At 40.6% G+C, this 25846-nt stretch overlaps 1 protein-coding gene across 6 annotated transcripts in view; it reads left to right on the forward strand.

Annotated features, from left to right (window-relative positions):
- The window catches only part of TBC1D9 (TBC1 domain family member 9), a 114368-nt gene extending 89867 nt beyond the window's left edge, over positions 1-24501 (forward strand). For 4 of the 6 annotated variants that reach the window (XM_087437585.1, XM_087437584.1, XM_087437588.1 and 1 more), the window contains 8 exons: positions 5208-5306; positions 5482-5550; positions 12696-12936; positions 17575-17640; positions 18439-18552; positions 21208-21282; positions 21359-21462; positions 22360-24501. In XM_087437585.1, coding sequence (XP_087293711.1) covers positions 5208-5306; positions 5482-5550; positions 12696-12936; positions 17575-17640; positions 18439-18552; positions 21208-21282; positions 21359-21462; positions 22360-23082 — 1491 coding nt within the window. In that variant the 3' untranslated portion in view covers positions 23083-24501. The remainder of the gene's footprint in view (positions 1-5207; positions 5307-5481; positions 5551-12695; positions 12937-17574; positions 17641-18438; positions 18553-21207; positions 21283-21358; positions 21463-22359) is intronic. The other 2 variants (XM_087437587.1, XM_004426472.3) reach the window with 1 other exon arrangement.
- The last annotated feature ends 1345 nt before the right edge of the window (positions 24502-25846 follow it).

Genomic DNA, 25846 nt, shown 5'->3' on the forward strand with positions numbered 1-25846 from the left:
ATTGTAAGGAGCCAGTGATGTGGCATGTTAATGTCCCTGCCAGTTGTAGGTGCAATAAAATTTAGTTTCCTTCTGGCTCACAACTCATGTTTTTTTGTTGATCAAAGGCATACTATGGGTCAGTTTGAAGTAAACCCAACCCTCCCTCTTTAGCAGGTGCAGTACTTTGCAATGAATGTTTTCCACTCGTCTGTTAGAATCAAAAGAGTTACCTTCCCTGAGAGTTTCACTTTCCCATCCAAAGATTTAATCCCAGAGTGAATTAGATGTCATATTTTTTGTCACTTTTTCTTTTTTAATAACTAATAGCAACCACTCCCAACTGATTCTGAATTCTGACTTTGCAATGGAAATAAATATTGCATTTTTCCCTATTATTGAGAGATGTCTGACTCATTCTTTAGAAGGTGCTTCTCTGGAGATGAGAAAATCCTGCATTTGTTCGGTCAAGACCCGCCCAGTGCATTACTGGTAGAAGATCAACTGGTCAGGTGCAAAGATGTCAGTGTGCTCTTTCATCTTGATTATCAGAAAAGAATGCTTGGGTCGAAACTCAGTTCCCTGGATTAGTCCTTTCAAAACAGGGGGAAAGTAGAAAGCACTAGAAAGGTGAAGTCTTTAGCTGTAAACCCCAACTTGGGCGACTGTGTAGTTCAGAGTCTACCACCTGGAGCAACCCATAGAGAGATGCCATTTCTAGGGTTGCCAGCTAAAATACAGGACTGGGACATACTTAGTGTGCAAAAGTATTCATTGTTTATCCGAAATTCAAATTAACTGGGCATCTTGTATATCCTGTGTTTTTATTTGCTGAATCTGGCAACCCTAGGCATTTATTGAGCACCAGCTATACTCTGTTAAGTCAGAGAGGTGAACTGCTGGGGCATTTCCCAGGGGTGGGGCTATGAGTGCGAGTTCTAGAATCAGCCTGGGTTCAGACTTGGCTTTACCACTTACCAGCTCTGTGGACTCAGGCAAGTTCATGAATTTTGTTAAACTTCCGTTTGCTGGTCTGTGAAATGGGGATGAGGGGAGGACTTACTTCCTGAGATTATCGTGAGGATTCAAGTGTATTCAGCAAATACATGTTGAGCACTTACTAGGAATCTGCACCAACCTCAGCTCTGGTGGGCACAGTCTCTGTACTCATAGTAAGGGTGATGGAGATAATAAATAAAAACCGAGTGTGAGGCAGTAATAAGGTTAAGTCAGAAGGAACACAGCAGGGTGAAAGGTGTGATGTGCTGTTCCTCTGAAGGTTTGTGTTTCTGGTGAAGTGGCATTTAGCAGAGACACATATGACATGAGAGAGCAAGCAAATGGAGATCTGAGGGAAGCACATTCCAGGCAGAGGGGGCAGCCAGGGCACAGGCCTTGGTGGCAAGGGAGCCTGCGTGACATGCTTGAGGAACAGCAAGAGGCCCCTGTGCCTTGGAGAGGCAGCCGTGGAAGGGGGAGAGCACATGGGGCTTGTGGGCCTGGGGAAGGACTTGGAATTTGACCCTGAGTGAGCTGTAAAACCACTGGAGTTTTTGTTTCTTTGTTTGTCTGTCTTTAAGTTTTATTTATTCTTATTGAGATATAATTCACATGCCATAAAATTGACCTTTTAAACTGTACAATTTAGCGATTTGTAATATATTCATAGTGTTATGCAGCCATCACCACTATCTAATTCCGGAACATTTCCATCACCCTGAAAAGAAATCCCATCTCCATGAGCAGTCACTCCACATCCGCCCTCCCCAAGCCCCTGGGAACCACTAATCTACTTTGTATCTCTGTGGATTTACCTATTCTAGATATTTTGTATAACGTGGGCTTTTGTGTCTGGCTTCTTTCATTGGACATAATGCTTTCAGGGTTCATCACTTTGTAGCATGTGTCAGGACTTCATTCCTTTTTGTGGCTGAATAATATTCCATTGTGTGGGTGACCACTTTTTGTTTATCTGTTCATCAAGAGCCTGCATTTTTTTTTTCGATTATTTTATTGAGGTCATAATGGTTTATAACGTGTAATTTCGGGTGTACATTGTTATTTATCAGTTTCTGTACAGACGGCATCATGTTCACCATCAATAGTCTAATTTTTATCTGTCACCATATATATGTGCCGCTTTACCCCTTTCGCCCACCCCCTAATCCCTGTCCCCTCTGGTAACCATTAATTTGTTCTCTTTATCCATGTGTTTGTTTATCTTCCACGTATAAGTGAAATTGTTATTATTGTTTTAAATATGTTAAGCGAAATAAGCCAAACTGAGAAAGATAAAACCACTGGTGTTTTAAGCAAAGGAGTAGTACCATCTGACTCAGGTTTTGGAAGGACCATTCTTGCTGCTAGGGGGGAAAATAAAGGCGCAATGCCCCACGGAAGCAAGGAGATCAGTTTAGAGGCTATTGTGAGAGACAACAGTGGCTTAGACAAGGGTGGGAACGGTAGAGGTGGTGAACGGCGAGTGGGAATCCCGAGGGAGAGGTGTTGGTAGAGAAAAGAGGTCTAAAGACTGAGCCCTGGAGTTCTGTGAGGTTTAGAGATGGAGAGGAGACAGAAAAGGAGTGGCCACTGAGGTACAAAGAGAACCAGGGGAATGGGATTAAATGGAGTTAAAACATGTAAATTTGTGCCAAGCACCATAATAAGCAGTTTATGTTTTAGCTTTTGTATTAGTTGGAATACAGGCTAGGCTGTTGCAACTACAGACCCCAAAATAGATTAAACAAGGTAGAAATTTGTTTTTCTCTCACTTTCAGTCTGCGTAGGCGGTTCAGGGCTGGTATGGAGCTCAGTGGCGTCAGGGACCCAGGCTCTTTCTTATCCACTCTTGAAAAATGTCTGATCCCTACAAAAAGGGGACAGGGTGGGTGTGCTCCTTTCCTTTTATGGGCTCTTGTCCATAAAATTTCTGCTCACATCCTATTGGCCAGAATCTAGTCACCTGGCCACAACAAGCTGCAAGGGATGCTGGGAAATGTAGTCTTTTTCTGAGCATCCAGGTACTCAGCTGAAATTTTGAATTCGGTAGATGAAGGGAGACCAGATGGATATTGGTGAGTCCATTGCCAGTCTAGGCGACAACCATTAGGGGTCTGTCACATTTGACTTGGCTAGATAATGCCAGTCCTTATTTCATAAAAGGCATTCAAAAAATTTCAAAAGGCAGTGCTCTTTCTCTATACAAATACCGTTCTTAAACTCAAAGGGAATTTCTCCCAGAGTGACTCCCTGGTTGTCACTCACTTTTCAGATTGTTTCATTGTTTTCTGTCCTAAAATGTTACACCATAACTTCAAAGCCACTCTTCAAAAAAAAATTTTGTTAAAAAAACTTTTATTTTGAAATAATTATAGATTCACAGGAGGTAGCAAAGAAATTTACCGGGAAGTCATGTGCACTTCCTTCTCCACTCCCCTTCTCTCCCACACTAACAGCCTCAACAACCTCATTACAGAATCAAAACCAAAAAATTGACATCACCACAATCCACAGAGTGTGTTCAGATTTCACCAGTTGTACATGCACTCATTTACGTGTGTTGTGTGTGGGTGTAGCTCTGTGCAACTGTGTCATATGCATAGCCTTGCATAACCACCACCACAATCAAGATACTCAAATGTACCATCACCATAAGACCCCCTCATGTTACCCCTTTATAAGCCCACCCACCCGTCCCTCACCCCATTGCTAACTCTGGCAACCACTAATCTGTTCTCGATCTCTAGAATTATGTCATTTCATGGTTGTTACATCGATAGAAACATGCAATGCGTATCCTTTTGAGATTTGTCTTTTTTCATTCAGGATTTCTTTGAGGTTCATCCAAGTCATTATGTATATCAATAGTTGTATTTTTTTAAATTTCTGAGTAGATGTACAAAGGCACTCTAAACCTTCTGTTTAGCATACCCATGTAACTGTTACCCAGGTCAATCCCAGCACCCCAGAAGTGCCCTCTGTGTCCCCTTCCTGTCACTATCCATCTAACCAAAGTTAATAATTGTCCTGACTTTTAACACCGTAGGTTAGTTTTGCCTGATTTTGAACTTCATATAAATGGAAATATACAAAATGTTCTCTTTTGATCCTGATTTGTTTTGCTCAGCAGTTGATTGTGAGATTTATACAGATTGCTCATTTTCATTGCTGCATAGTAATCCGTGGTGTGACAGTACCACAATTTATTTATAAACCATAACTCTACTGTTAATGAACATTTGAGTGGTTACTTGCTTTTGGCTGATAGTGGCACTGTGAATATTCTAGTATATGTCTTTTGGTAAAAAAATATATATGCTTTTCTTTGGGGCATATAATTAGGAAAGGATTTTCTGGGTCGTAGGTATATATCTGCTGACTTAGTAGATACTGTCAGACAGATTTCTAAAATGGTCTCACGAGTCACTACTCTGGACAGCAGCATGTGAGAGTTTTGGTTGCACCATACCCTTGCCAATACTTGATATTGTCTGTCAGCTTTTCCTTTATCCTTTAAATGTGTTTAGACCTTGCAGCCATTGCTTCCATGGTTCAATCTTCATGCTTTAAGCAGAATTTGTTTTTCTTTTGTACCACTAAGATGTAAAACCTCACATATTCTTTCACTACCTTCAGATTGAAAGACTCATTTGGCTTTTGAAATTCAGTTCAGTAAACACTCAGGCAGTGCTAGGCATTTTGGAGTTTGAAAAGATAGCCAGACCACAGTGTCTGCCATCCAGAGGCAAATCATGTAGGTTTCTGGACCAGGACAAATGCTCTTGAACTAGATAGAGATCAGGGACAGGGAGCCTCACATCAACATTTCTTCCCACTTCCCAGTCTAATAGTTAGCCTTGGATACTTCCTTTCTTCTTGTCAAGAAAATTCTTCCTTTAAGGCATTTTTTCATATACGAATAGCCCTCGTAGCCGTATTTAACTCCTCTTCTTTCCCATGCACTGTTGATTTGAGGAAGACTCATTTGGGGCTTTGAAATTTAGTTCAACTGTTAAGAAGCATGAGAATTTCCTGTTATTTATTTATGGTTGTTAAATGGCTTTAAAATAAATAAAGGTAATGTAGTAAACAAAGGTGTAGTCTAGGATGCCTGTCACGTGGCAAGAAGTTTCTCAGATGTATCAGGATTGTGTCTCCATCAATCCCGCAGGCGTGACACTCTGTGCTTTAGCAGATTTCTCAGAAATACCCATATTGCTCCTTTCCAGAAATTTGGAACTATCCGGGCAGATTTGATTGAGCAGATGAGATTCAAACAGAGGCTGAAGGTGATCCAGACACTGGAGGATACTACGAAGCGGAATGTGGTAAGTCCTTTGAGAAATGGCGTGTGGCCTTCTTTCTCCATCCTTCCTCACACTCCTGTGGGCACATACATGCCTGCTTGACAGACTGAAGATGATTTAGAAGAGGAAAATCAGGAACTTTCCCAAAATGACATTTTTGAGTTTGTGAAATTCATTCTGTTTATTCTTTTTATAGGTGCGAACCATTGTAACAGAAACTTCCTTTACCATTGATGAGCTAGAAGAACTTTATGCTCTTTTCAAGGTGAGTTTCAAAGTAAATTCATATACAGTCAGGGGAATAAAAGTTCACATTAATAATTCAGTTAGTGCTAGATTTTCTATTAAATTGTTAAGGGATAGCATGAGTCTCAATATACGTAAATAGGAAGATAGAGCTGAGAGCATAAAAATGGAGTACTTAATATGAAAAATAAATATATTCTTATAATTCATTTAAGTTCATGTTTGAGCTTTCTTCCACTCCATGTTTTAGCTGTTTCCTTGGACTTAAGAAAATAGGGTGTTTACTTGATAATACTCATTGGATCGATGAGTATTATCTTCTGCCTGAAATTCTTATAAATTGTAATTTCCTATATTAAGCTGTATTAAAGCACCCTTAAAAAGAGATATATAGCTAGAATAAGAATAAAGCTGATCACATGTCTTAATTGGTTAAATCTCTGTGATTTCTGTTTCATAATTCAGCCCATACCAATCTTGATCCTGAATAAGAAAATATGTTAATAAATAAAGCGATGTAGAATTTTTTTCTTCTGGAAAAAATACTTTTGCCATAGCCATCATTGTCAACATCATAGGTAAAAATGTGGCAATTGACAGGAAAAAAGTTTTAAAAGATGCTTTTTATGCAGGTACCAATTTTTATCACAATCTCTAATTGGGTAGCTTCTTGTATATATGGTCATGCGTCGCTTAATGACTGAGACACGTTCTGAGAAATGCAACATTAGGTGATTTTGTCATTGTGCGAACATCACAGAGTGTACTTACACAAACCTAAATGGTGTAGCCTACTACACACCTAGGCTATATGGTACTAATCTTATGGGACCACCGTCGTATATGCAGCTCGTTGTTGACCAAAATGTTGTTATATGCCTCATGACTGTAGTGGCTTTCACTGCCAGAACTAAACTTGGCTATATTGAGGACTGCTAAGGTAGTAGAGGAACAAACACAAAGGGACAAACATAAAGATCTGAGCTGAACACCAATAGCTCTTAGAATCAGAGAATGTGATAGCTGGGAATATTTTTGCTAATGTTTGCACTTACCTCTTAGTGACTGGAGGGCACCACTGTTTTATTTATTTTTATTTCACTAGTGCCTACTATAGTGTCTCTCCCTGCTAGGTGTTCAAAACATGTGTGTTGAATACATAGGTAAATTAGTGATCAGTTATCAATCTAGTATAGTCTCTGCGTGCTTCCTATGCAGACGCCAAGAGACTAAGGTGTCATCGATGGTTAGTGATGCGCTTTGTGCAGCCCAGCAGCATGACCAACAGAGGGGACAACAGTGCCCCCAGCAGCTTCCATTCAGCACTTGAGAGTGAAGTCTCTATCCTGTGCCATCCCATTCATGTTTTATTCATACATGTAAAGCACTGTAGGTAATTGCTTGGTGTAAGTTGGTTCTCAATATAATGATCCAACTTATATCAAAACAAAAAAATATAATGATCCAACTGAGGTCCGATTTTAAAGGGATACTGAAGACCATAAGAAATCTGCTTCACAGGGTGGTGGGGGGAAGGGTCGGGATTTGGGGTAACTAAGCAGACGTGGGAGTAGCAGCTGGAGCAGCAAGACTATGGACAGATAATGGGAAGGGCTATGAAATCAGAAAGAGGAGGTTGAGGGGCCGTGACTGTGTGGTTAAAGTTCTGTGTGCTCCGCTTCCCTGGCCCAGGTTCAAGGGTTCAGATCCCGGGAGCAGACCTACTCCACTCGTCAGCCATGCTGTGGAGGCATCTCACATACAAAATAGAGGAAGATTGGCATAGATGTTAGCTCAGGGCGAATCTTCCTCAGGCAAAAAAGGGGGAAGATTGCCAACAGATGTTAGCTCACAGGAGTCTTCTTCACCAAAAAGAAAAAAGAAAGAAAGAGGAGGCTGACCTTGGGGGACACCAGGAAAAGGAGGACCAGGGCTGGTTGTGCAGAAGTCCCAGATCCAGAGATCGCTGAAGCCATGTCTTCCTACCTGGGCACCTCTGCATTCTGGTCTGTGCACCTCCAGGTACCAGGTGTACCCTGTAGCATTTGTACCCTGAGGATATACCTGAAGAAGACAAGCTTTTCTTATACTCCAAAGCCCTGCCCTGAGGGTGTGTTGACAAACACAAGTTCCCCAAGTCTACTGAGCCACCCCAAAGAAGAACCTGAGACTTGGTGGATGTTAGGGATGGGAAGGAGTTTCTGGTTTTGCAGAACCCAAGAGAAAAACTTCAGTTACAGACTCTTTTTTTTTTTTTTTTTTTTTTTTATTTATTTATTTTTATTTATTTATTTATTTTTTTTTTTTTTAATTTTTTGTTTATTGCAGTAACATTGGTTTATAACATTGTAAAAATTTCAGGTGTACATCATTGTACTTCTATTTCTGCATAGATTACATCATGTTCACCACCAAAATACTAATTACAACCCATCACCACACACATGTACCCAATTGTCCCTTTCACCCTCCTCCCTCCCCCCTTCCCCTCTGGTAACCACCAATCCAATCTCTGTCCCTATGTGTTTGTTTATTGTTGTTATTATCTACTACTTAATGAAGGAAATCATACGGTATTTGACCTTCTCCCTCTGACTTATTTCACTTTGCATCATGCCCTCAATGTCCATCCATGTTGTCACAAATGGCTGGATTTCATTGTTTCTTATGGCTGAGTAGTATTCCATTGTGTATATATACCACAGCTTTTTTTATCCATTCGTCTCCTTGATGGGCACTTAGGTTGCTTCCCAAGACTTGGCTATCGTGAATAAGGCTGCAATGAACACAGGGGTGCATGTACCTTGCAAATTGGTGTTTTCAAGTTCTTTGGATAAATACCCAACAGTGGAATAGCTGGATCATATGGTAGTTCTATCCTTGATTTTTTGAGAAATCTCCATACTGTTTTCCATAGTGGCTGCACCAGTTTGCACTCCCACCAGCAGTGTATGAGAGTTCCTTCTCTCCACAACCTCTCCAACACATGTTGTTTCCTGTCTTGTTAATTATAGCCATTCTGATGGGCGTGAGGGGATATCTCATTGTAGTTTTGATTTGCATTTCCCTGATAGTTAATGATTTTGAACATCTTTTCATGTGTCTGTTGGCCATCTGTATATCTTCTTTGGAGAAATGTCTGTTCAGGTCTTTTGCCCATTTTTCAATTGGGTTGGTAGTTTTTTTGTTGTTGAGATACATGAGTTCTTTATATATTTGGAGATTAAGCCCTTATCAGATGTATGGTTTGCAAATATCTTCTCCCAATTGTTAGGTTGTCTTTTTGCTTTGTTGATGGTTTCCTTTGCTGTGCAGAAGCTTTTTAGTTTGATGTAGTCCCATTTGTTTATTTTTTCTATTGTTTCTCTTGCCCGGTCAGATGTGGTGTTTGAAAAGATGTTGCTAAGACTGATGTCGAAGAGCGTACTGCCTATGTTTTCTTCTAGAACTTTCACAGTTTCAGGTCTTACATTCAAGTCTTTAATCCATTTGGAGTTAATTTTTGTGTATGGTGTAAGGTAAGAGTCTACTTTCATTTTTTTGCATATGGCTATCCAGTTTTCCCAACACCATTTGTTGAAGAGACTTTCTTTTCCCCATTGTATGTTCTTGGCTCCTTTGTCAAAGATTAGCTGTCCATAGATGTGTGGGTTTATTTCTGGGCTTTCGATTCTATTCCATTGATCTGTGTGTCTGTTTTTGTGCCAGTACCATGGTGTTTTGGTTACTATAGCTTTGTAGTATATTTTGAAATCAGGAGTGTGATACCTCCAGCTTTGTTCTTTTTCTCAGGATTCCTTTAGCTATTCGGGGTCTTTTGTTGTTCCATATAAATTTTAGATTCTTTGTTCTATTTCTGTGAAAAATGTTGTTGGAACTTTGATAGGGATTGCATTGAATGTATAGATGGCTTTAGGAAGTATGGACATCTTAACTATGTTAATTCTTCCAATCCAAGAGCACGGAATATCTTTCCATTTCTTTGTGTCTTCTTCAATTTCTTTCAGAAATGTTTTATAGTTTTCGTGTACAGATCTTTCACCTCTTTGGTTAAGTTTATTCCTAGGTATTTTATTCTTTTTGTTGCAATTGTAAATGGGATGGTATTCTTAATTTCTCTTTCTGCTACTCGTTGTTAGTGTACAGAAATGCAACTGATTTTTGTATGTTGATTTTGTATCCTGCAACTTTACCATATTCGTTTATTACTTCTAAAAGTTTTCTGGTGGATTCTTTAGGGTTTTCTATATATAAAATCATGTCATCTGCAAATAGTGACAGTTTCACTTCTTCCTTTCCAATTTGGATCCCTTTTATTTCTTTCTCTGCCTGATTGCTCTGGCTAGGACTTCCAATACTATGTTAAATAGGAGTGGTGACAGTGGGCATCCTTGTCTGGTTCCTGTTCTTAGAGGGATAGCTTTCAGTTTTTCACCATTGAGGATGATATTAGCTGTGGGTTTCTCATATATGGTCTTTATTATGTCGGCGTTCTTTCCTTCTATACCCATTTTATTCAGAGTTTTTATCATACATGGATGCTGGATCTTGTCAAATGCTTTCTCTGCATCTATTGAGATGATCATGTGATTTTTGTTCTTCATTTTATTAATGTGGGTGTATTACGCTGATTGATTTTGCTAATGTTAAACCATCCCTGCATACCTGGAATAAATCCCACTTGATCATGGTGTATAATCTTTTAACGTATTGTTGTATGCGATTTGCTAGTATTTTGTTGAGGATTTTTGCATCGATGTTCATCAGTGATATTGGCCTGTAATTTTCTTTTTTGTGTTGTCCTTGTCTGGTTTTGGTATCAGGGTAATGTCAGCTTCAGAATGAGTTAGGAGCTTCCCCCTCCCTCAATTTTTTGGAAGAGTTTGAGAAGGATAGGTATTAAGACTTCTTTGAATGTTTGGTAGAATTCACCAGGGAAGCCGTCTGGTCCTGGACTTTTATTTTTGGGGAGGTTTTTGATTACTGTTTCGATCTCCTTACTGGTGATTGGTCTATTCAAATTCTCTACTTCTTCTTGATCCAGTTTTGGAAGGTTGTATGATTCTAAGAATTTATCCATTTCTTCCAGATTGTCGAATTGGTTGGCATATAGCTTTTCGTAGTATTCTCTTATAATCTTTTGTATTTCTGAGGTGTCAGTTACAGACTCTTTCTTGAGTCTTTTGAACACTTTAATTGGCTTGAATTCATTTGAACAAACATTTATTGAGACATTACTATGTGTCAGACACCTGCTAGAATTTTCAGTCCTTTAAAAAGCTGATTTCTTGGGGTTTTCCTGCAGATAGAAAGGAAAGATGCAGTTCTCTCCCAAGGAGCTTACTGCTTGGGCTTTGGGGTAAAACTTGGTGGAAGAAGGTCAAAGGCTGCCACCCTGAGGCAGATTTGGTGGAAAATGTGGTTCAGGGCCCCTTTGTCCTAGTTTCTCTTGAACTCTTTCCAAATTAGTCCTTTGGTCCTTGTTCAGTCTCAAGGCCCTTAGCCACCAAATGATGGAGTATGGGTCTCATCAGGAAATAGGAGATGATCTGCATGGCTTGTCTTTCCTGATGGATGTGAGCACCAGGGAAGTGCCTGTACCCATATTCAGGCCTATTTCTAGAGTGACTTGGGTGCTTTGGTTAGGAAGAAATGCTTTGGATAACCTTTATCCACTGACGTAGCTCAGGTAAAGAGGACCCCTCCTGGGGATGTATCATCAACACGTCTCACCCACGGAGGGTTTCTGGGCATCACCAGTGATAATTCAGAGTACAGCTCAACCCACGGCTACTGGGACCTCAGCCTCTGCCTCCCTCCCTCCCTCTGGTATCACCACTTTGTCTGCCCCGAAGCCAGGAATGCAGTCTCAAAGCCCTGGTGAACTTGGACACGCTTCCTTTATTCTCCCATGGCTGCATTACAAAAAACCTGGCCTTGGCTCTGCTCTCCACCTCTCCTTCCTCCTCTCTTCCCTCCTCCCACTCCTCTCTTTTTTAGGTTATTAGCTACTATTCCCAGTAAACAGCTGTGGTAAAGACATTGGTCTTCTTTGCTCCTTTCTAAATAAGAGCCAAGCTTAAGTACTGCACAGTCACAACTGACTCCCCCTCTTTCAGAACCCCTAGGCAAGGAGGAAAGATCTGTTTCAAAGGTGTTTTTTTCTATTGCAGTATTTGTACATGCTTGTAGTGAAATACTCAGACATATAATAGGGAATAAAGTAAAAATAAAGTCCCTTTTTCGTGCCCCTCCTGTTTCCCCCACCCACTATCCTGAGCTAACTGTAAATGTCTGGGGGGAGGGATGTCTTTCTGCACCTTTCTATTACATGTTTTATCTTTGCAGTCTTCCTAGAAGGGGTGTATGTTTCTACCAGTGTCAATATGACCTCGTGAATAAAGAGGCTGCCTTGTTTCCAAGGGCAGAAACAGGAAGCTTTTTGTTGGATCCAGATCTCTATTCTCCTCACCATAGTGGTTCCTACTCATAATTTTTCTAGAGCTGTTTTCAGATGTGTGAAATAGGACCCCACAATTTGTAGCTTGAATGCTGTATAACTATGACTATATTTATGTGATTGTGGTGACCAGGAGGCAGGGAGTTTATAGGACACTAAACCAGGAATTAGGAAACCCAAAATCTCATCGTGACTCTACTTTGACTAACTGGTTGGATGACCTTGTGTGTGAGCCACTTAACCTCTGGGCTTTACCCTCCTCACCTAGAAGACAAGGTGGTCAGATTGCCCAAATTACAGATCCTTTCAGGTTAACATTCTACTTGTTTCTTTTAAATAAAGAAGTTGTTTATCTTCATAGGAGTTATTTCTTAAAATGCTTATGAGTATGTGTGTAAGGGGGAAGAAAATGAGGGTTGGGGGTGTTCCCCTTCTTTCTTCACCTGCCTCTAGTAATTCAACTGGATCTTTCGTGCCAGATATCAACTGCAGAGATGGTTGCCATGGAGTTGGTGGGGATGGTCTAGTGGAGATACATGTAGACAAGGAGAAGAGGGAGGGGGCCCTGAGACCAGAGCACTGCCCCAAGAGATGCGTGCGGGTTGACCGAAAACCTTTTTCCAAACTTGAGGGAGGGCCTCTTCTTCCTGGTATTCGCTGTGGGATAGAGTCCCCAATAGTCATCCTGTTCTTTGATTTTTCAGGCAGAACATCTAACCAGCTGCTACTGGGGCGGGAGCAGCAATGCGCTGGACCGGCACGACCCCAGCCTGCCTTACCTGGAACAGTATCGCATTGACTTCGAGCAGTTCAAGGGGATGTTTGCGCTTCTCTTTCCCTGGGCCTGTGGAACTCACTCTGACGTGCTGGCCTCCCGCTTGTTCCAGTTATTAGATGAAAATGGAGATTCTCTGATTAACTTCCGAGAGTTCGTCTCTGGCCTAAGTAAGGACGTGATGTTAGTGCACGAGTTTGGAGGGGGCGATGGGGCAGTCACCCCCGGGGTCCTCAGTGCTGCCCTCAGGGCCACTGCCCCCCACTGCCTCAGAAGATTGGGTTTAGAGGGCAGAGGAACACATTTTAAGGTTTGCAAGTTGGTTGTAAAATATGTTTTTGGTTAATGGATACATTATATGATTAAATCATTGACTTCTACATTAGACAGTCCTCAGCACTATTAAAATACATTACCAGAGAACTCGCAGGGCAATAAAATGCCAACTTAAACACTGAAGCCACAGACCATGATAACTTTACAAGAGAAAACGAAATGTTTGGATGGATTGCTTTTCTTTAACAAAAAATATATTTATATTGCATATAATATATTTCATAAAACATTTTCATAAAGGGCTGAAAAAAACCACAGTAGCTCTGCAGTGGAAATGGAAGTCTTTTCTCTCCGTTTTGCCAGGAGAAAGGACCGTCCATCGTGAGAGCGCACACCCACACCTCACACCTCACAAGCGGCATGTGCAGTGCTGCGTGTCAGCCTCGCTGTCTGACCTGTTCACTGCCCTGTATTCTTACTGGACTCTTGTTCCGTTTATAATTGAGCAATATAGCTATGTGGTAGTCGAGCTTGACCTACCTGATGTGAGGTTGTGGTTGTAGCAGGCATTCTGTCAGGCTGCCAGAATGAGATAAAAAGGAAAAAATGTTTTATTCTAACTGTGCCCCTCTGTGACCTTGGGCCATGTAGTTTAAAATAACATGCCCTAGGAAAGATGAAGGGGTGAGACATGAAGCCAATGATGATTCCAGAGTGCCCTAAATCTTTAAGAGTAATGACTGGAAGGCTTAAAGGCCAGAGGAAGCTGATGGTTTTAAAAAAGGCAAAGATAGGGGCCGGCCTGTGGCGTAGTGGTTAAGTTCGCGTGCTCTGCTTCGGCGGCCCAGGGTTTGTAGGTCCGGATCCCCTGTGTGCACTGATGCACCACTTGTTGAGCCATGCTGTGGCAGCATCCCATATGAGGAGGATGGGCACGGATGTTAGCCCAGGGCCATTTCCTCAGCAAAAAGAGAAGGATTGGCATCAGATGTTAGCTCAGGGCTAATCTTCTTCACCAGGGGAAAAAAAAAAGGCAAAGGTGAGATCCCCTTAGGTAAGAAAAAATTATTTGAAGCACTGATATTTATGCTTGGAAGAGCGGGCCACGGAGGAAGTGGCCTTTATTAAGGGCAGGCTCTGTTCAGATGCTTTAGAACTCGTTCTTTATCACTTAATCCGAACAGCAGCCCTTGGAGGTCCTAATCATAATGGTAACGGACGTTTGTACAGCATTCGCTCTGCTCCAGGCACTGCTCTAACGCTTTATGTGCATTTAATTTGCCTCAAGGCACACAACTACAAGGTTGGAGGCACAGTTTGTGCGATTACGATTATGCTTCATTACCTACCTGCTTGCTATCATTGTCCCCATTTTCAGTTAAAGAGACGGAAGCTCAGAAAAGTTAAGTAACTTGCAGGGACAGGAGTTTTTAGCAAGTCTTCAAATACATATCTGTTCTTGAACTGTTACTACCTGCTGGGCCCAGGATTCAAACGAGGGCTGTCTGGAAAGCTTATCGTTTTCTCGCTACTCAATGCTGAGGACAACAAACGGGACTTTTTTAGGGAAGAGGGAGGTATTAAACAAGGAATACATAAGTACATTCTGTGTTTTTAAAAAGTGAAACAATCCAGACAAGGCTAAAGACCTCTTTGGCCCCATCCTAATCTTTTCTGCCCCAAGGCAATTACTTATCATATTGGTGTCTATCGAGAGGGGAGTATTTAAAAATTATCTTTGGACAAGAATAAGGAGGAGGAAAAAGAGACATGTTCCGCATGTAGAAAGTCGTAGAAATATTTAATTTACTGAAGTTTAGTCAACTCCAACAAGGAAAATACTCTTCAAAATCTTCAAGAAAGGAAAAGGAGGCTTGAAGTCCAAGATAAGAGAAAACATTGGAAAAGAGGGCTTTGGCTTCTTAAAATGCAGTTGAGTTCTTGAGAAAAGTAAACTATACCCCAGGTTACTGGGAGAGCTCTCAGAGCTGTTGTCAGTCTTGTGGGTCAAATATAGTTATGGAGGAGCCGGCCCTGTGACGTAATGGTTAAAGGTCCGTGTGCTCCGCTTCGGCGGCCTGGGTTCCCGGGTTTGGATCCCAAGTGGACCTACTCCACTTGTCAGCCATGCTGAGGTGGTGACCCACATACAAAATAGAGGAAGACTGGCACAGATGTTAGCTTAGGGCAAATCTTCTTCACAAAAGAAAAAAACACGTATACTTATGGAGACAGACAAGTAGACCAGAAATGAGCAATTCTGTTCGAGTTAAAAAAAACTAAAAAATGAATTCTGGAAAAGATGGATCAGTAAGTTTAATGTTAATCCCCAGAAAGTTCCCTCTAGAAATTAGTGAACAGATGGTCTATATGGAATTAAAAATGAAGGATTACTATTGAAGCCATAAATTAGCTTATCTCCTTTTCCAATCGTGTCGATGAAAGGCAGAGTCTCTAAACATGTCGTAGATGTCATGATACAGCCAGTCATTTGACAGATAACTCATTATAAATGGAAAAGGTGGAGGTGTATGGAAGTCTGTGATTGTGTGACTGGCTGAACACTGTCCCCAAAGTGTGATGGTTAATGAGTCAGTTTCAACTGAGAGTTCGCCCTTGGGCTTGGTATTCAACCTCTGTGATTGTTTCCTTGTTTGCAAAATGGAGTTATCATCAGGACTAAATGAGATAGTTCAAGTAAAGCTTCTAGAACAGTGCCTGACTCAAAAAGGGTTAGTTATTATTGTCACTATAATTACTATTCATCCCCCCCTACTGGACTAAGCAACTTAAACCATAAAGGTAAAGAAGGCATGCTTACCAAATGTATGGGCTATACAAAGCTGGGAGAGAAAGTTAGTATTTTGGATGACAAAAACAAGATTAAAAAAATACGAGGGGAGGAAATGATTGGCAAAAACAAATTGATAGGGATAAATCAGAAATCCTAAATTTTAAGAAATTATTGCAAAAGAACCAGCTAGGATGTCTGTGTATAGTATAGTGGTTTCAAGCATGGCATCTAGTGTCAGAAAAATCTGAGTTCAAATCCTGGGCCTGCCACTTACTCACCTGTGACCTTAAACACATTACTTAACATCAGTAAGCCCAACTTTTCTCATCTGTAAAATAGGGCTAATAATATGAAACTCCAGAGTGAAAGTATAAGAAATTGAATGCAGACTCAGGCTATATTAGTAGAAGAGTCAAGAACAGTTCCACTATTCTCTGAAGTGGACAAGAAGCTTCTGGAACTCTCTGTCCAGAGAGATACTGATTGACAAATTAACACAAAGTGGATGTGGGTAAGAATAGGAAAGGGTATACAAACCATGGGTCATATGAAAAGTTGAAAAATTTGGATAGATGTACCCCGGGGAAGATTAACGCCTTGAAAAGATAAGCTTGAGGGGGACAGGATAGTTGTCCTTAAAATATGAAAGATTGTTGCATTGAAGAGGCAATAGACCTATTCTCTTTGGCTTTAGACAGTAGAATAAGGGGAAGAGGAGAAGTTCTGAACTTTTTTTTTGAGTCATGGACTCAGATCTGAAAAGGACTATGGATATTTTCTTCTCAAAAAATGACATATACACATAGACACAAAATTTTACATATTATGGGGTTCGTGGACTTTATGAAGTTGAGACTGCAGATTAAGGATCCTGAGACTAAAGCAAAAATGAGTAGAATGAGATGCCTCTGGTTGTGATGAGTTCCCTGTCTCTGAGAATGTTCAAGCAGATGCTAGATTCCTATCTTACATGGATGTGTGAGGGGAGACCCTACGTTAAGGGGGACATCCGACAAGATAACCCCTGATGTTCCTGCCAACTCAGATTCTATGATTCCTCTTTTCCCAGATCTTTTAATCTTCACCTAGGTGCCCTGAGAATAGATATTTACAAAGGATTTTCTGATTCCTGAAATACACATGGACTTTAAGGGAAAAGGTAACGGGATTATTTTGTTTGAGGCTATGGTGATATAGTGGCAGATAGGTTAGGATAAATGAAGAAACATTTAGGAGAACCCAAAAACAACTAAAAAGGGTTTCTAAAATGAGTAATTTGAAGCAATCTCAAACATATTTTGAGATTATTTGTGAACTCCAACAGCTATTTAGAGTGTTGAAGCCCAGTCACATGATCTTTCTTATTAATAACATTAATTTATTATGTGCCAGGCACTATTCTAAGCAGTTTATATGTATTAACATATTTAGGTCTCACATTTCATGGGTCCTGATGTCCAGACCACTGATAGAATCTTCTGTTTATCATCTGGCTGTATGGAGAGGAAATTGAGGTACAGAGAGGTTAACTCTCCAAGGGCACGTATTAAGTACAAAGGATTTGAAGCCAGACATCCTGGTTCCAGAGCTCTTAACCCAAATATGTCCTGGCCAGACCTTATGTCACACAATGTCTTGGTTTCAGTTTGTAAAAAGTAGACTTTCAGGGGAATGCTAAGCCCGGAGGGGTTACCAGCACACACGAGGCATTTCACATCGGTACTCATGTGACTTCTAGGTGCCGCATGCCACGGGGACCTCACAGAGAAGCTCAAACTCCTGTACAAAATGCACGTCTTGCCTGGTAAGTGAGCTCCACAGAGCAGCGCCTGTACCTGTAACCATGACCTGGCCTGAAATCTCTTTTCTCCGTGTGACCTGTTTGCCTCTTTTTGATATCACTCCTTGGTCACTGAGAATGAACTGAACAATGACTATTTCCGTAAGTTCCTGAATCCGCATGTGCTTGATTCTGTGGTCATTCACCTGTTTAAACAATGAGTTGTAGTAATGGGAAGAGCAGACTTCTGCAAGAGAAAGGGTCACTAGCACTTGGTAACCCATGGGGTACAAGGGTTGGTAGAAAGGAAAGAGAGGAGGAGACTGAGATTCTGGGTCTAGGGGAGTCATGTTACCACTGACAGAAACAAGTGGGAAAGATAGTGAGGTTTTGAGTTCAGTTTTCAACAAGGTTGGCCTCCAATCGAGATATATCTAGCAAATACAAAAATAATAACAATAATAAATAGGAGAGATCGGCACTAAAGATAGAGTAAAACTATAAATTTGGGAATTATCTTTATAGCTTACAATTTCCTAAAATTTGGTTCATAAAGCATCATTCAGCATCATTCCACAGGATTTAGGAAAGTATAAAAAGGAAAATGTAAAGAGACACTTTGGCATGGGGTTGTTAAAAAGGAGGGTGAAGTTAGTAATGAATGAGCCCCCCGCCCAATAAGGTTTTAGAGGCTGTAGGCATTGAAGGCCCCCCAGTGATGTGACCCCACCCCACCTTTGTCACTTTAGCTTCTCATCGTCTCCTGTGTCATTTCTTTAACAATTAAAGCACACTTTTATTGAGTCATGGCCCTGCCAACAGGGGGATTCTCTTTCCTCCCCTCTCTAGAGCCATCCTCTGATCAAGATGAGCCAGATTCTGCTTTTGAAGCCACTCAATACTTCTTTGAAGATATCACCCCAGAATGCACACATGGTAAGTGACTTTCCTCACCGGGGGTACTATATTTCATTTCTACAGAGCCCTCTGTTACTAGAAAAAGTTGCCTCCAAAGCTAGTCAGTCAAAGAAGTGTGTGAATTCAGTTGTCTAATACATTACTTTCTTTTCAAGTTTTTGAAGGTGGACAATTACAGTCAAGCAGGTACTTCTGCCCACTGAAGGGACTGTGTACATTGGGTCCCAGTGGCTTAGAAAAAGTGTGTCCTGTAGAGCTGTGTACTTTGCTTCCCTCTCCCCACTAGGGTCAGGCTCATTAAGATTATCATCCTATTATTATGGTGCGATCCAGACTCAGGACTAGCATTTATCTCAGAAAGCATTCTCTCATATCTGTCTTTGCTCTGTAACAGCCATCAGCAAACTTTGGCCCCTGGGCCCAAGCCAGCCCACTGCCTGTTTGCACAGCCTGTGAACTAAAAATGTTTTTTATTTTTAAATAGTTTTAAAAATCGAAAGTAAAATAATATTTCACGACATGGGAAAATTATATAAAATTTAAACTTTAGTGTCCATTAAATTTTACTAGAACACAGCCAAGCTCTTCATTTATGTCTTGCCTGTGGCTGTTTTCACGCTTCAGTGGTGGAACTGAGTAGCTGAGACAGAGACCGTGTGGCCTGCAAAGTCTAAAATATTTACGATCTGGCCTTTTACAGAAAAAGTTTGCTGACCCCTGCTCTGTGTGGTTGTTAGGTGTACATAGACGTGATCCAACTCATTATATATGTCTCCACATTTGCATGTTAAATCCTGTAGCGTTTTGTCCTGTGTGAATCTAGGCAACGTCTCTCAGCTTGCTACTGCAGCGAGTTATTTACCCTCTAATTCATCAGTAGAGCAGCTTCCTGACTCCCCCAAATCCCAAAGTAAATGTGGGTTGTTGCCCCTGAGTCTTTTGCCTCTTAAATCTTGCCATCCCAAAATAAGCACAGCTTAGACCTGCTTTTAAACTGTGAGCATCTAAGTGACTGAGGAGAGAGGAATGAGCCAGACCCAGTCTTATTATTGTTAACACAAGTTGAGGGTAGGAGCTTTGGACAGGATGCTAGCTCTGTATATCGTCATCTAGGTGACCTCAGGCAGGTCCCTGCGTCTCTGAGCCTCAGTTTCCTTGTGTGAAGATGGAGATGATAGCTATCATATTGGGTCTAGTAAGGACTTACTGAGATAATATAGTAAGGCTTTTAGCATAGTGCCTTAGCACTTCCTACAGTATTTTTAACATTGTGAGCAATCATAGTTTGGCTGCAAAATGTTTGCCATGTCTTTCTTATTGGACATTCATTTCAGAAAAGGAATCACTTGTTTCAAAAATGCTTCAGGCATGGTCACAGGCCAGTAGCATTTAATATCATTAAAAGATACTTTTTTAAAATTATTTTTCTGACTCCAAAAGTACTATTGCTTTGTACTGAAATTTTTAAATATAGATAAAATAAGCCAAAGATGTCTTAAAAAATCTTATAATACAAAGCTAACTGATAATTAATATCTTGAAATATTTCTTTTCAGTCTCTTTATTCATATAATTATAATAATAGATCATATATATGTAAAACTGGGATCAAACTGTTTATACAGTTTTGTATCCTACTTTTTTCACTTAAAATCCATTGAGCATGTTACCATGTCATTAACATTCTCTGAAAACGTGGTTTTTAAATGGCTGTATAATAGCCATTGCGTGGCTTTACCATACGTTAACTATTTTTGAATGTCTACTTGTTCACTAAATCATTTTCAACATTAAGAGGAGAGGAATTTCTCAATGACATATAGTACATTGTCCTCACTCTGTCTTAAAAGCTGCTGAGATTAATTTGACACTAAGTGCAGTAAAGGTCACATGTCTGGCAAACCAGCCATCTTTTGGTTGGCCGAGGAAGTGCTGGAATGTGACAAACTGAATGGGAATCTGGGGTGTTGTACGCTTCACTCTTTTGAAATCCTTATGTGCCCTGTGATGTCCTGTTTTAAGAAGGAAAAAGAAAACAAGCTATAAGTGGTTTCCTTGAAAGTCATGTTTTTGAAATGCTAGATTATGTAGCATATAGCATATTTTTGTTTTCTTTTATAAACGTAGATTTTAACTTCTTTTCAAAAAGTGAGTTCTTGATCTTTTGCCGGGCCTGACAGCAAGTCAATCTCATGTAAGCAAAGTTCAGATGATAATATAAGAGAGAGGGGAGGGAAATCAACATTCACTGGGGCAGGCACCACCATTTTATAAGTGTGGAAGACTACATGAAATTGTTCGTTTAATTCCTAATTGTGCACTGAACCCCACTTGTGACAAAGAATTCCAGGGGAATCCTTCACCTAGAGATAGGGTTGTCAGATAAAGTATGGGACACCAAGTAAAATCTGAATTTGAGATGAACAACAGATAATTTGCTTAGCGTAAGTTATGTCCCGTGAGATATTTGGGACTCACTTATACTAAAAACTTATCTGTTGTTTATCTCAAATTCAAATGTAACTCGGTATGCTGGGTTTTTGTTTTTCTTTTGTTTGTTTTGCTAACTCAGGCAGCCCTACCTAAAGGTTTTTTAATTTTCTACTACAAATGCTACATCTATGGGTTTATTTTACAACATTCTGCTTTTTCCTCCTGACTCTCTCTTGGTAGTGGTCGGATTGGATAGCAGAAGCAAACACAGTGCCGATGATGGCTTCGTGACAGTGAGCCTGAAGCCAGACAGAGGTACCGACTTTCTCTTGTGTGTGTGTGTTTACCTCACCGCTGGTTGAACACTTATTTCTTGACATTTGGGTTTTAGGGAAGAGGACAAATTCTCAAGAAAATCGTAATTATCTGAGACTCTGGACTCCGGAAAATAAATCCAAATCAAAGAATGCAAAGGATTTACCCAAGTTGAATCAGGTGAGTGCTTAACAGTTCAGTTCATTCATTCCAAACCTTGAAGCTCTGTTTTCAGTTATAGATAAATGCAGAATGAGTATCCTCAAACACAACTTGGGGCACTTAATTAGTGTCTGTTTGGATCTATTTTGTGCATGTTTTTATGCATCAAAAATATGCTTGGTTGTGAGAAAATGATCTCCTCAGAGAAAATGTGAACCATGAAACATTCAATTTTGAGAGTACGTGCATTCTCATCCCAATCATTAAAAATACCCTCAGATACTCAAAAGACAAGCTCATGCTGTTTCAAAATCACTGTGCTCAGCTATAAAGATGTCTGGCATATTTTTTTTCTTAAAAAGCTGAAATGTAGTGAGGGAGATAAAACAATATAAATAATTATAACACAAGATGAAAATGCTACGTTTCCTAATGGAAGCACAGATAAATCATCTGGGTGGGGGGCGGAAGGCATTATTTCTGACCAGGGACACTGGCAGATTTGTCATGGGAGGGGGGATTCGAGCTAACCTTGGAAAAACTGGGCTGCATACTAAGCATGTGGACATGAAGTGGGATGAGATCTGGGATTTACTTAAGATACTTCAACAAAGGATGAAAGAGTTAATGAGCAACTGGATAAGATACTCATTCTTGACTCTAGATGATAGTTGCATGAAGGTTTATTATTTCATTGTTTCTACTTGCATGGATGTTGGAAATTTTTCAAATTAAAAAAAATGGAACCATCAATAAAGAGACTTAAAACAACACATCAATCCACCCTACGTATAGGACTCTCCGGGGATCTTGTGATAGTCTAATATTAAATGGCTTTGCAGTCCACTTCAGTCCTGACTTGGTGCTCCCCACGAGATGGTCACACTGTTTGTGTTTTTCCAAACCACTTTTCAGGGGCAGTTTATCGAGCTGTGTAAGACAATGTATAACATGTTCAGCGAGGACCCCAATGAGCAGGAGTTATACCATGCCACGGCGGCAGTGACCAGCCTCCTGCTAGAGATTGGGGAAGTCGGCAAGCTCTTCGTCGCCCAGCCTGCAAAGGAGGGCGGGAGCGGGGGCAGCGGGCCAACCTGCGACCAGGGCATCCCAGGCGTGCTCTTCCCCAAGAAGGGGCCCAGCCAGCCTTACGTGGTGGAGTCCATTGAGCCCCTCCCGGCCAGCTTGGTGGGCGAGGGTGAGGAGCACTCCCTGGGAGGGCAGATGGAGGACATAAAGCTGGAGGACTCCTCGCCCCGCGACAACGGGGCCTGCACCTCCATGCTGATCTCTGACGATGACACCAAGGATGACAGCTCCATGTCCTCGTACTCGGTGCTGAGTGCCGGCTCCCATGAGGAGGACAAGCTGCACTGCGAGGACATTGGGGAGGACACAGTCCTGGTGCGCAGTGGCCAGGGCACAGCGGCGCTGCCCCGGAGCACCAGCCTGGACCGGGACTGGGCCATCACCTTCGAGCAGTTCCTGGCCTCCCTCCTGACTGAGCCTGCCCTGGTGAAGTACTTTGACAAGCCCGTGTGCATGATGGCCAGGATCACCAGTGCAAAAAACATCCGGATGATGGGCAAGCCCCTCACCTCGGCCAGTGACTACGAGATCTCAGCTCTGTCAGGCTGATACACACGCGCCTTCCCTGGGGAGGGGGAGGAGAGGGAGGGAATGGGTCTTTTTTATGTTCTTCTGTGTTGGGGTTTCTTTCTTTCTTTTAAATTAAGTATTTATTAGTACCTGGCTTAAAGCCTAGTGTTTTCATAATATAATACAATGAAAACTGTTGGAGAAATATTTAAACACCTCGATGTAGGTACAGTACACTCTCATGTTGGGGGGAGGGGGATTTACCAGAATACAGTTTATTCAGTGAATTCCAAAAAAACATGAACCTGTCCGTGATATGTGTGTATTATAACTTCTTAATCTTGCTGTTGAGCTGTATACATGGTTTAAAAAATATTGCTGATTAATGCTAAATAAGGCAGCAGCGACTTGGCTATTTGGTCTTCTTAAATACAGTTAGAGCTGTGAGGAAAATGAAATGCCACAAACACAAGAATGTTCTCAAATGGAAAAGGCATTGTCAGCTGGTGTAAATCCCATACCATTTTAGGGAACATTAAAAACATTTTTTAAGATTTGAAGTATATTTCATAAAAGTCATCTATTCGAAAATCACATTCAACAGATGTTCCCTTCAAGGGGAAAACATTTGAGGTTCTAAACAATCATGAAAGTGTAAATGATTTTTATGTGACGCCAGAATAACACTTCTATTTGATCAGTTCGAACAAATACCAGACCAATTTTGCATTAAAAAACTGTTCTGATTATTTAAGTCAGCTGACTAGAATTCAGGGAAAATGAACAGTCTTTTGTGACAAAGAATCTGAAAGTGGCAACGAAGATGACAGAGGGCTGAGGATTTTTTATTTTTTTTCTTTTTGGAAAGAGTGAAAGTACTGATGCTTCTGATACTGGATTTTCAGCTTCTTGTTACTCATTGCAAATAAAACAAAAAATAAAACAATAAACTTTACCATTTCCATACTTTCCATAGAGTCAAGAAATTATACCATGTACCGCATAGGACCGTCTTTCCAGTTAAATCCTGTAAAGTAGAGATCATGTAAACTGAAAAATCTGCAAGATAGCGTAACTGACTGTTTTAAAGCAGAAGTTGTCACTTTATCTAAAGGAGTAGTATGCTCTATCTAGTTCCTGAAAGGATGTGGAAATGAAAACTAGCACACCTGCACTTTGATTCTTGCTTCTTTTTTATGACTATTATAGTTTGTCTTTTACAGATGTTGGAGGTTTTTTCTCCTTACTGTTGAATTTGTAATCATGGTCACATTTTCTTTGCGTATTCAGAATATTCCTTTCAACACATTCCTTTATTTTATTATACATTGTGTCCTTATTTTAGCTGTTGCTGCTGTTTTTTTATTTTGTTTACAGAATGATTTTTAAACTGTCAAATGAAGTAGTGTTAACCTCAAATAGGATAAATGTGAACAAATAAAATACATCAGATACTCAGATGTGGCTTTCTCTTGGTGCTTGAGTTCCTGCCTGAGGAGTAACATTGTTCTTTCGACAACTTTGCAGAGGGAATTATATATTAGGCAACCATTTTGACTAAGTAAACAAATTTTTATAGGCAAATATTTTGGGTTAAGAAATACAATATGCAAGCATGTGCATATGAATAGAATATTTAAAATAAGGAAGAGAATTTTTATCAGTTATCTAATTATTTAACTTATTCTACGTAAGTGAAAAAAGGGTGAAAATCCCTATTTAATCCTTACTAGTACACTGTGATACCATTTGGTGTGTATTTAATGGAGTTACTAGTCATTTATTTGATTTGACTCTAAGATTGTTAGACATTACTTTATCATGTGTTTTTGTCTTTAAAGTCACTTAAAGATGCCTCAAGAAATAACTCTGTAAATTTTGATACTCGCACCCACCTCTACCTCACCTACATCAAAGATGGGTTTGGGAGGGGAATAAGCTTGCGTTTAAGTGTATAGCCCTAGATAAACGAGGAGTCAGAACTTTCCGTTATCATTGAGAAAAGGACTATACTGAACAGCGCATCACTCTGAATGCTCTATCGTATTATTGGTGCTCTGTCGTAATGTTGTAATATTGTCCTATACCCAATATTGTCCAATATCGTAATATTGTCCTATTTGTTCAAGCACGTCATAGTGCTTTTCATCACAGCAGCAGTATACTACATAATGGCAAGGTTTGGTCTGTTTGCTTCTAACAGCTGCATATGGAGGAGCCCTGAGCCTTTGAATTGATTATTTCCAGTATAGTCTGAGACAAATAGGCTTGTCAGCTCATTTCTCCTCAGCCTCCAGAAGGCAGTCAGTGCATTTCAAAGAGCATTTCCTGAAAAAAGATTAAAGTTCCTGTCTAGTTTTTAATGGTTGTGTTGTGTCTGTTTAGTATCTCCATGGATTATCCTGGTTATTTCAGTTTATTGTGGTTTACTCTCTCCTTCTCTGAATGGTCACTTTCTGTCTAGCTCTGTGCAGATTAGTTTCCCATGCTAATAATCATTACCCCGTCACCACCATGATGGTGGGTTCAATGTCTATATCCCAAAAGACTTGAACTGGCGTCACAGTGAGCTTCCAGCTCCAGAGCACTGGACACTGGCTTCAGTGGAGCTTCCACATGTGAAAACTCAGCAGAGAAAGCTACTGCTGGGGGAAAGGAAGGAACCATTTGGAGCCTGGATGCTGGGAAGGGAGCATGCCAGAGAAACCACAGATGCAACCACGTCATTCCATCCAGCATTACTTCAAGTCTGATTCTGGGTAGGAGGGGGATGAACTATGTGGAAGTGCCACAAAGGGAGCTG

Source organism: Ceratotherium simum, chromosome 12 (genome assembly GCF_057802395.1).
Source record: "Ceratotherium simum simum isolate JZ-2026a chromosome 12, ASM5780239v1, whole genome shotgun sequence".
In the NCBI taxonomy this organism is placed as follows: Eukaryota; Metazoa; Chordata; class Mammalia; order Perissodactyla; family Rhinocerotidae; genus Ceratotherium; species Ceratotherium simum.